This window comes from Triticum urartu, chromosome 2A, assembly GCF_056163025.1.
Source record: "Triticum urartu cultivar PI428250 chromosome 2A, HENAU_Tu73, whole genome shotgun sequence".
Classification (NCBI taxonomy): domain Eukaryota; kingdom Viridiplantae; phylum Streptophyta; class Magnoliopsida; order Poales; family Poaceae; genus Triticum; species Triticum urartu.
The window spans coordinates 756,288,233-756,300,251 of NC_141874.1; the positions used below are offsets into that span (position 1 = coordinate 756,288,233).

General features: G+C 55.2%; 1 protein-coding gene across 1 annotated transcript; it reads right to left on the reverse strand.

The window, feature by feature from the left end:
- Positions 1-8,982: 8,982 nt before the first annotated feature.
- Positions 8,983-9,942, reverse strand: LOC125540369 (glutathione S-transferase 3). The gene is made up of 2 exons (XM_048703983.2): positions 9,487-9,942; positions 8,983-9,387 (listed from the first exon to the last, which is right to left on the reverse strand). Exons 1-2 carry the CDS (start codon positions 9,940-9,942, stop codon positions 9,052-9,054), a joined length of 792 nt encoding a protein of 263 aa, XP_048559940.2. The 3' UTR covers positions 8,983-9,051.
- Between the last annotated feature and the right edge of the window lie 2,077 nt (positions 9,943-12,019).

Below are 12,019 nucleotides of genomic sequence, written 5' to 3' on the forward strand. Positions count from 1 at the left end.
CTTTTGCAGCAGCCGCTTGGTCCTCAGGGACGGGGTATGCGGCAAAAAGCGAAGACGGATCCGCAGTCGACGACGAGGGCCGCGCACTCGCCAGAGGAATGGCGAAGGTCACAGAAGCCCGAGTGGTGTCACCACCATCCCGAGCCACGGCCTCGGACGCCGGAGCGGATTGGGGAGTATTGTCAGCCGACGCCCTCTTGTGCCTCCTCACTCTCAACGGACCGTTGTCGTCGTCATCCCGGAGGTCGATAACATGAGGAGGTGCTACAAAGGAAAAGTTCAATCGACCAGGGTTGCAATAAATGTTTAGTCGACTCAAAGCGGAAACGTCAGTAATCGTACCAGGGTTGGAGGTAACAGCATCCTCCATCTCTTGGTCGTCGTCCTTGGCGGAGATCTCAGAAGTAGCAGCACTGCAAGCCTCGAAAGTCAGTCGGTTGGCTCAGTGGATCGACCAAGGATCCGTCCACGGTCGACAAAGGAAAACAAGTTTTATTATTACCCAAAAATGGTGGGGACGGCCATCTTCATCTTGGGCAGAGCCTTGGGCGGCTTGGACGGCGCTGCGCGGGGATGCTTGGGAGCCTTTCCAGTCGGCGTAGGAGAAGAGGTCCGAGGGCGTTTCGACGACTGCCCAACAGGAGCAGTCGCACTACCACGCTCCCGCGCCGGATCGTGTGTGAGCTTGGATCGCCCCTCCGGGCGGGGGGGTTCAACCTCCTCCTCCTCCTCTTCGCTGGAGTCGACGTCGTCGCCTCCCTCTCCTTCACCGTCGGACTCCCACTCGCCTTGATCGTCCCCGCTCTCACCTCCGCTCGCCTCCCCTTCCTCAGTTGGCCCCTGTGCCCCATTGGGCGTCGAGTACATCTCAGTAGTCGCCTGAAAAACAATAGGCGAGACAAAGGTCAATCGACCAGCTCAAAGAAGACCAATGAAGAAAAACAAGATCTCAGTCAGGAGCATAGAGACATACCTGGTCCACGTCGTACGAGTTGTCGAGTGGAATTACCCTCCTGGCTCCTCGGGGGTTGTCCTTGTTTCCTGTGATTCTTGACAGCCACCCCTCCAGCATCTCATCAGTGACCTCCTCCGGGTGGATCCGAGTGGTGTCGTCAAGACCCGAGTACAGCCACATTGGGTGGTCACGAGCCTAGAGCGGTTGGATGCGCCTCCGGAGGAAGACCTCCAGCAAATCCATGCCCGTCACGCCCTCACGGACAAGCTCAACCACTCGACCGGCCAGCACTTTGACTTGGGCCCTTTCCTCCGGCGCCACTTTTAGAGAAGCAGGTTTTTCAGCTCGGTCGAGTGAGAAAGGAGGGAGACCAGTTGACTGTCCTGGGGTCGCCTGGTCCTGACAGTAGAACCAGGTCGCCTGCCAGCCACGGACCGACTCCGGGAAAGTAATGGATGGAAAACAGCTCTTCCCCCTCATCTGGATCACCAAGCCCCCGCACAACTGGATCACCTGCGTCCTCTCGTCACTCGACTTGGCCTTCTTTACCGATTGGGAACGGCAGGTAAAGATGTGCTTGAAAAGTCCCCAATGGGGACGGCAACCCAAGAAAGCCTCACACATGGAAATGAAAGCGGCAAGGTATACAATGGAGTTGGGAGTAAAGTGGTGGAGCTGCACTCCGAAGAAGTTCAAGAAGCTCCGGAAAAAAGGATGGGGCGGCAGAGAAAACCCTCGGTCGATGTGGGTGGCTAGGAGCACGCACTCACCATCGCGGGGTTGAGGTTCGATCTCTCTCCCCGGAAGACGCGCAGCCTCGTGGGGAATGACTCCCCCCTCGACCATGTCGTCGAGATCCTCTTGCCGGATCACTGACGGCATCCAATCGCCCTGGATCCAGCCCTTGGGCAGAGCGGACCTTGAGGAGGATCCGCCCCGAGTAGATCTTTTCCCCTTCCCCTGCGCCGCCGCCTTCCTCACGCGCTCCAGAGCGGAGGTCTTGCCCTTCGTCATCGTCGCCGGTGAAGTCTCGCACGGGCCTGCTGCGCTGGGGCGAGAACGGAGGTGGCGGAAGGACTTGCGAAGGGAGAGAGGAAGAAGAAAGGAGGAGAAGAGAGCGCACTGCTTGGAAACCCCGAGCCGGCGATTTATAAGGGGCCGCTCCCGAGTGGCTGACTGGTAGGACCAGGCTATCCAGTCAAATCCCGCAGCAGGCGCGCGCGCAGTACGTGGCAAAAAAGGCGATGCGGGGATCGAGGAACTTCCGCTTTATCGCTTCCGATTACTGCGGCCGCTCCCGTCCCGCGCGCTTCCCAAAATCCGAAATCCCACGACATCTGCGGGCTGCAGAACAACTTGTCAAAACGGAAGACCCTGCCCGCACCGACGCTCGGTATGTCGCAAATAAAGAAATTCACTCGACGAAAGGCCTGGAATGGATCAAGGCGACTGAAAAAGGTTGGCAACGTCATCCGTGACGATTCACCCAAAACGAGGCGCTCACGTAGCCCAAAGAATCAGTCGGAAAGATCTCCAACTCTTTCCCCACTCTAACCTCGATCCATTCGGGGGCTAATGATGAAGCCATGTACCTAGGGTAGGGGCACGGACCTGTCCAAGGAGCCCTACCCTAGGACATCCCTAGGAGAAGTCACCTTTCAATCTACTTGAAGGTATCCCACTCGACGGATTCAAGACACTCGACCAGAAAGCTATCACTCGACCATGAAGCCAACCACTCGACCGCCAGGAGGCCTGTAGTCACTCCGCAGGCAAACGGTCAGCTGTTAAGTAGTCTTTATGGTCATTATAGCACTTTATTAGGGGCGTTACCAGTAACGCCCAACCTTAAATGTACCTTAAACCCTGCATTACTGAGGGCAAGAGGGGGCTGGCGAACTCTATATAAGCCACGCCCCTCCTCAGTATGAAGGGTTCGCACCCCTGTTATTCACACGCCAGTAATCCAGTCGACCGCCTCCGGGCACCGAGACGTAGGGCTGTTACTTCCTCCGCGAAGGGCCTGAACTCGTATATCTTGGTGTGTTTACAACTTCCCAATAGCTGAGATCTAGCCTCTCCATACATACCCCCCTACATCACTGTCAGAGTTAGAACCACGACAGCGCCATCAAGCGGAGGTCGGCGATGATGGTGTTGATGGCATCCCGGTCGGAAGGGTGGCTAAGCGGCCGCCAGAGCTGCAGGAAACCACACATTTTAAAGACAGCGTCCGTTGCACATTGAAGGGGAACACGCTGGATCACAAGCTTATTGCGGACCGTCTAGAGCGTCCACGCGAGCACTCCAACGGAGAGCCACCTAATGTGGCGGGCCAAAAGAGTGATGGACTGAATTTCCGCGAAGAGGTCGGGGGCGTTGGTGTGGCACCAATGACCGCCAACGACTTCGCGAAAACAACTCCAAAGGAATTGAGCCGTGACACACGCAAAGAATATGTGGTTTGAGTCCTCCACCATACCGCAGAGGGGACACATCCCATCCCCAGGGCCATTATGTTTGAGCACCTCCATCCCAGAAGGTACCCGACCCCTAATCCATTGCAATAAGAATATCCTGATCTTGAGCGGCAGCTTGATGGCCCAGACAATGGTGAAAGCCGACGGGGCCGTCGACGAGGCGATGGACTGGTACAGGGACCTAGTGGAGAAACGCCCCGAGGGCTCCAGGCACCACCATATGCGATCCGAGACCCTGTCGACGTCGGGGGCGTGGAGAGCGATGCACTCGAGCATCTCATCCCAGGAAGCCACATCTAGGGGGCCGAAGTGGTGCAGGAACACGAGGCGCCCTAGATCCGAAAGGGCGACCTTGACAGAGATCCTAGGCTCCATCGCGGTGGAGAATAAGTCCGGGAATCGGGCGGCAAATGTGACGTCACCCGCCCACCTATCGTACCAGAACAACATAGCAGAACCGGAACCGGTCGAGATGGACGAGCCAATATGGAGGATCGGAAGCAGCTGAATGATAGACTGCCAGAACTGGGACCCTCCGGAGCGCTGGCAAAAGGCGAGCGGCTGACCCCGAAAGTATTTGTTTCTAATGATGTCAAGCCAAAGACCGCCATCACCATTGGCAATCCTCCAGAGCCATCTGGTCAGCAAGGCGATGTTCATGCATTTGGACGGCATGATCCCCAGACCACCTTGGTCGCGAGGCTTGCAGATGTCGGGCCAGCTAACCATATGGTACTTCTGCTTGTCACCCTCGCCCGCCCAGTAGAATCTAGACTGGTACTTGGCAATCTCGTGGTGAAGGGTCTCATGGAGACTATAAAAGCTCATCAGGAACAAGAGGAGGCTGGACAGCAAGGAGTTGATGAGAACGGTCTTGGCTGCCTCGGACAACCATCTGCCCTGCCATGGCTCGATCCGGTGTTGTAGTTTAGTCACCGTAGGCCGCAGCTCCGCGACGGAGAGTCGCGAATCACTAATGGGAACCCCCAGGTAAGTCGTGGGGAAGGATCCTAGCTAGCAGTTGAGGCGGTCCGCAATGATCTGGGACTCCTTAGGAGAATATCCAAGGATCATAACTTCACTCTTGTCGAAGTTGATTTTAAGCCCAGACATCTGTTGGAAGCACAGGAGGAGGAACTTAAGATTGGCAATGTCACCCTCAGAGCCCTCTACCATGATGATGGTGTCATCAGTGTATTGCAGGAGGGAGACCCCTCCCCTCCCACCAAATGGGGGACAATCCCACGAATATGGCCGACCGCCTTAGCCTTATCGAGGATGGCGGCAAGGGCGTCGACCACCATGTTGAACAGGAACGGTGAGAAGGGGTCGCCCTGTCTAACCCCACAGAAAGTGGGGAAGTAGGGGCCGATCTCCCCGTTGATGTTAACTGCGGTCCGACCAGACGAGACCATCTGCATAACCCGGGTGACCCACCGGTCATCAAAGCCTTTGCGGAGGAGCACTTCCCGCAAGAAGGCCCTGGCGGTGTCATAAGCCTTGTGGAAGTTGATCTTCAAGAAGACCGCATGTTGTCGCCTAGTGCGCACCTCGTGCAGAACCACATGGAAGACTAAGACTCCATCCAAGATAAAACGGCCGTGAATGAAGGCCGTTTGATTAGTATGGGTGATGCGATCAGCTAACAGGGTCAGGCAGCAGGGGGCTGGGCAGCGCGGGAGCAAGCACAGAAGGCAGGCAGCAGGTCTGGCCCGGGAATGGCACGTCCGGGTCCAGGGTCGGGAGCGGCACGACGAGGGCAGGGAGGTCTGGAGGTGGAGCCGGCGCAAGCAGCATGGGGCCGAGTAGCGTGGGGTCCCGGGATGGGGCCGACGAGGAGGGGGCCGGACTGGAGGTGGCCCTAGGCAGAGGCGGGATGGGGACCTCTGGAGTAGGGGCTGGCGGGCGGATCGTGGAGCCAACCAGAGTTGAGGTAGGGCTGGGCTCCACAGCCGATGGAACTGCCGGCGCCGGGCGAGACAGAGGATGAGGGGGCGGCGGCATGGGCACCAGCACGTTGTTGGCCCTTCTTCTTCTTCTTCTTCGCTCCCTGTCGTCCCTTAGCATTCGGATTGTTGGACGGCGGGAGTTGGGGCTGGTTGCATGGCGGCTGGTATCGGCGGGGGCAGGAGGCAGCTGTCCCGCGGGCAGGTGTTGTAGCGGCAGGCAGGGCGTCTCGGGGGGAGCGACTGCGACCACGGCGCCGCTCCGGAGAAGGAGAGAGATGGCAGGGCTGGCGCCATGAATTGGACTGCAGGTACGTTTCTCTGCGCTCCGTTTGGTCGGGCGAGCGGCCACGGTCAGCCGCCGACGGCGAGTATCGCGAGGGCCACACGGGGGAGCCGCGGTCGTCAGAAGAGGGGCATCCTGGCGGTTGTCGAAGCCCGGGGAACGCCGTCCTCCACGGTGGGGGGGGGAGCGGCAGCTGTCGCAGGGAGGGGAACGAGGAGGTAGACGGCGGGAGAGGGGCGCGACCCGACCGAAGCTGGTGGCGCAGGCCTGCCTCCCACTAGAGGGCATCGAGAGAGGGGCGCGACGAGCCCCCACGACCGTCGAAGGGCGCTTTGGGCGGGGCGCGTCGTCATCACGTTCTCGAGCCATCGGGAGGGCCGGGTCGGGGGCAGCCGGGGTGGGCAGATGCGGCGAGGCAGAATCGGGAAGTGGGGAGGACGCAGCTGGCGGCGGGGCTGGGTGGAAAGACTGGTTGACCGAGGTGGGGGGAAACCCCTCGCTCTCACCCTGGGGCAGCCGGGGGAAACAACGAGGAGGCCAAATCCATGGGCCTCCACAATTCGGGTTTGCCGGTAGGCCTAGTTGGGTAAGCACCAGATGGGCTTCACGAACAGCCTCGTCCAGCGCCCAGCCGGCGGCACAAGCGACGGCCCATCCCGACCAGGTGGGGAATGCGGCCCCGCGGTGCCCGGCAGCAGCCGAAGAGCGAGCGCCCCTGAGGGGGAGCGGGCCATGGCGGGGCGCGCCGGCGGCGGAGGAGATGAAGGGCCGGAACGGGTGGAGCCTGACGATTGGGGAGGGTGACAGAAGCAGCGGAGCGAAGTTCGGCAGGAAAGGGGGCCCTTGGGGCGGCCGGCAGCACCTCCGGCGACCCCTCACCAGGAAGATGCGGCGGCCCTGCGGTCAGCACGGCCAACGACGCTCCAGCCAGCCGACCTACGGCGACGGCGGCCAGCACGGCGACCTGAGTCATCCACCCTCAACGCCGCAGGGGCGCCCGGGAACCGGGACAGGGGCCGGTCCGCGTCGAGCAGGCGGAGCTCCAACCCCTGGGAGCAGCGCCAGCGCTAGACGGGGAACCGGCCACCCTGCGAGGGTCGGGGGGGCGCGGGGCCGGGTCGCGACGGACGACAAGGACGCCAGCTTCAATATCAGCCGCCACCGCGAGGTCAACCCACATCTCCGCGGGGCGGATCCGGAAGCGGGGGCCGAAGAGGGAGGGACGGCAGCTTCGCAGGCGGCCCCGGCGGCGGCCGCTTCTACCGGAGCAGCCCCGGCAAGGGGGGCAGAATCAGAGGAGCCCAGCGGGGGTTGGCGGCGCGGCCGCCGAGTCGCCAAGGAGGTCGCAGGAGCGGGATTCAAACTCCATCACTCCTCCAGCCGGCATAGACTGGGCATCCATGGCCCCAAGACCACAGAAGATGGGTAAGTCCGATCCTGAGTTATGAGACATACTTAGAGCACACGCTACTATGCTTCCAGCAATGAGCACCGGAAGAACTGAACAACTCTACACTACGACCTAGCACACCAAAGCTCCATGACAAATTGTACCATTTGGATCTCTTGAAAGGCTGAGCTCATCAGTAGCCTGGCCTTCGAACACCCGATGCACAATGCATAGCCAAACAAAGCTGAGAAACTATCCTCCCAAGTCCAGAGTCCATACGCCGGGCGTGCTCCACATTCCAGCTGCGTACGTGAACAGGCACGACCACACCTTCATGAGTGGTCTTTTTTTTGAAGTTTATGAATGATCTGAAAACTGCTCTTGGAACGACATATATAGTTCACAACAACAAAGTCCAACCCCCAGATCCCATATAGACGACCCAAAATTTCATCTAGGAGGCCAAAGACTGGTCCTTCGTGAAACTGCTCATCGCTCATAGACTCAGTAACTGAGAACTTTGATTAATTGAAGGGAAATGATTCAAATGACAGGACGACTCCATGTCCCCGACGGCCGGCCCACACATGCAGCGGCTGGGCCTGCAGCGGCTCGGCCTCACCAGGGGGCGCTGCCCAGTCATCTCCTTCCACCGCGCGGGCGGTTGGGAATGATAGGCCGGCTGCCCTGAGTCCCTGACCACTTCTGTGAAGGGGCGATTGGTGCAGATCGTGGTTGTACGTACCCCCGCCGACTACAACTCCTACTGCGTCTACACCGACTGCGGTGACCTCTCCACTCGAGCCCTTGTGTGCTGTTGTTGGGGAGGGGGTTTCTACACCAACCTCACCCCCTCCGTCAACAGCCATATGAGATATATTTTTATATTATATATACTTGATATCGTAGATCTTTGCGGATATTTTTATATACTTAGTAATTTCTTGGCCCGCAGCGGCGGCCACGACGCCGACGGCGCTCCAGGCGTTGTTTCCTTCTTGAAGGCGGCTTCGAGATCCAGCTCCCCCCCTCGTCCTCCCCCTGCACCCGGGTGAAAACCCACAACTTTGGTTGGGCGGCGGCGGTGCCCGGCTCCGTCACCTTCTTGAAGGCGCCGCTTTGGGTCCGAGGGGAGGTGGGACAGCTGCAGCACATTCTTGGCATTCCTGATGGCGGCGGTTCCTTCTTTAGTGGTGTCGCTTCACCATGGCGGTCGGCTGGTCCGACTCTCGTGGTGATTGTGGTGCTCAACTCTTCGCCGTGTCTTCCTGGGGTGCTCCCGTCCCGTTCAGAGAGGCTGGAGGTGGAGTGGCTTCATCTTGCACGGAGCTTCGGTGGAGATGTCAAGTCATGCCTGACCGACAGGTGCTACGCTTTGTCATGCCTGGTCGGCAGGTGCTACGCATGACAGCTCTTCCAAAGACTTCAAGCTGTGTTGGCTGATGCTACTTGGCAGCATGGTGCTGAGGTGTATCAGTGGCGACCGCGACGTGCTCAGCTGTTTGCGCGCAGGGAGGAGGTGCCGTTGGGCGCCGTGGTGGCGTCGACGATAGCTGGACCGAGCAAGGTTGATGCATCAGTACAGTTCTGAAGATGGAGCGGTGGCAGTTGACGGCGGCGGCCTCTGAGTGCACGCCGGACCGGTGAGACCCATGCCCGGCATGCGTCCTGGATGGGATCTCAGGTCTTAGATGTTAGGTTTGGCTGCGATGTCTGTTTGGTATTAGCCCGAGACTATCTGCGCCCCTTCATCAACTGGATAGAGGTGCTTAGACGGCGGCTTTAGTCTTACCGTTGTATTACTTTGTAAGGTCTTGTGAAAATAATTAATAAAGTGGCCGTATGCATCGCCCAGATGCAGAGGCCGGGGGTCATCCTCCTTTTCTAAAAATATACTTAGTCAAACAAACTTTACCAAGTTAGACTAAGGAAAATCCTACAACTTGAATTATTTTGGAACAGAGGGAGTATATTCGATTCGACCGAAATTCGGTTCACTCAATGCCGTAAAACTTCTTGTGTAATTCGTACTGGACCTTTCCATCGGGAAGAACCTCGCTTACACTCTCCCTTTCCCTGCACCTCTTCTCCCATCGCGTGAGCTTGGGGCATTCCGCCTCTAAGTCAATCCCTCCATGCTGCTCATACCCGTAAAACATGCTTGAAAATGGGATGAAGACGACATCCAAGAACCCGAATTCATCGCCAGAAAAGAAGCATTTGTCCCCGAGCACCTCCTCTAGACGTTTAAGATGCTCGACCAACTCTTCCTTGGCCGCCTCTTTCTCCTCACCCTTGCTGGTGAAAAACTTCGTCTGGGTGCTGAACACCTAATTTCATTAAGATGATCACGGATAAATGAACACGTCGACGACGAAATGGAATTTACTCCAACAGAAAATTAAAGTAACATCAGTTTGCATACATACCTTGTGGTCAATGAAGTCAGCCCAGAACCTGGCGTCGGCCCTGTCGGCCGGGTCGCCGGGGAGCAAACGGGTTTCCTCGCCCCATACCTCGTCGATGTACTCGATGATGTTGACGGAGCCGCAGACCGGAAGGCCATGGTGGATGAGGATGGGGATCGAGCGGTGGACGGGGTTCATGCGCCGCACCAGTTCGCTCCTCTCGCGGACGCGGAGGTCCTCCTCGATGTACTCGAACGGCACGCCTAGCTCACGCAGCGCGATCCGCACCCGCATGCCGAACTCGTTGCACCAGAAGTCGACGCAGGTCACCTCGCTGTCCATGTCTTTCTCCATGCCCTGTCCTGTCTTCAAGGTGGGAAGAAATGGAGCCTTGGATTGGATTGAACTCTGGTCAAGGCAGCATGCAGACAACTGGGATTTATAGGCGAACCAGCTCCACTCGATCGATGGCATCATGGCTGACGCCTATGTCAATGGACCCAGTATAGTTTAAACAATTAGAGAAAAGTAAAACATCGCTCAGCTAAGGGTACCCAGTCTAAAGGTTAATATTCTTTGGCACGCATCGGTCAGAGCTGTGCCGTGCAACCGTTCTGTGTTTGTTCACTTGGACGTTGTTTATGCAAGAAGGCAGCACATCTGAGATTTACAGGAGATCCTGCTCTCTTCCGTTGCATGCATCATGGCTGACACCCACACTAATAATTAAACACTTAATTAGAGCGGTGTTGTTGTATATGCCCGATAGTGGAAAGTTGGTCCCTATCTGGTGATAGATATCTGTTTTAACTTAACCTATGAAAGAGACGAGGGAACCTTCCAGGTTCCAAGTAGCAAACGCATGCGTAGTTGAATTTGTCTGATATGTGGCAGGAAAAACTGTAAAGATAGATGTTGAGAGATCCCAACAGCCCACTCCCCGGTTTCTTTGACTGTTGCAATTTGATTGGAATGATTAGTTAATTAGCTGATTTAGACAATGACAACTTGTTTAAAGTTCTCATTTCTATCTTGTACCCCCTTCGTATAAAAATATAGCACGTAAATTTTTATGAATTTCACTACAGGGCGACATAGTAACGCACAACCCCACATCTGTATTTCAACAGATGTGCTGGTCATATCATTGTAGTTTCATAGCAATGGTCAATGCATCTGTGGCCGCTCGGCAAATAGAAGGATACACACGGTGTCGTGCTGGAAGAATACACGGGGAAATGTTCCTGCCATAGCCATACAATGTCGGTAATTTTATTATAGTCGAACTTTGCAAAGTTCAACAATGCAAGTTCGTAGGTATAACATCAAATATGTATAATACCGAATAAATAAAATATAAATGATTCACCATGTATGTAATGATGATATTATTTGGTATTATTGATGCAGATCTTTTGCTCTACAAATTAGCTCAAATTTATGAAGCTTGATTTCTTTTATCAAATAAATCTATAAGCACTATATTTCGGAATGCACATAGTATAGGTTAGAGACCTCTAAACTGAGCATTCGTTTTTGTTGTTTAACAAGCACTCATTTGTATTGATTTGACTATCCTTTATCATATTTTCTGTTAGAAGTTAATAGTTCGAGCATGTTAATTTTGTGTTTCAAATAGTACATATGTGTGTAAATGCACAAAATCTATGTACCACACAAGGTTGTCCAAATTGCGATTCTGTTATACGATTCTACGACTATACAATCCAAACTAACCCCTCTGATTCTACGATTTTACTTCATAGAATCTACGTTTTTACGATCTAGATAGTGAAGATTCTACGATTTGTGATCCTACCATCGGAGCTCCGATCCAATTCAAAATCACGATTCTGACAACCTTGGTACCATGTATATGAGAGTATACACACAGAGGAAAGGGCGACATAAGTATCTTGCCAATAGATATTGATGGAATGAGTTAGACACGGACACCAGAATTACCTAGGTTCAAGCCCCCAAGGTGGGTAACAACCCTACTTCTCCATTTATCGATAATCTTACCACCTTTAAAAGAGCTTACAAAGCTAAACCCTAGCGGGTTTTTTCTCTCTCAGCGTGATTGTCAATGTAAAATGTTTCGAACCCTCAATCTTGATGTGTGTATTTATAATCACATGTGCTCGTAGAATGTCAGAGTCATATCTTTCAACAAGGGGCTTCGGGTCCTATATGTGCAACATAGCTTGTCCTCTTAGTCAGGTCAAACTTACTTGAACTCCAAGTCAACTATGATTTAGGAAGGCGATCTCCTTAATCCACACAATCCTCATCGTGGTGTGGGATGGAGCTTGGCCTCTAGGGTCTTGAGCACCCAGCTTGATCAAGTCTTTCTTGGCCTAGATTTTTTTAGTTTACTCCTAATTAACTGTGGTCGGCAATGACGAGCGATGGGTTGGGCTGAATTGATGGGGTTTTATTACCCTTTTTTTGCGGGAGGGGTTTCAGTACTACAATGTATGACCTTGGAAGTCGATAACACTTCATCGAGCTGTGTATTTTGATGGTTCAACTACACTAACTCTACTAGCAG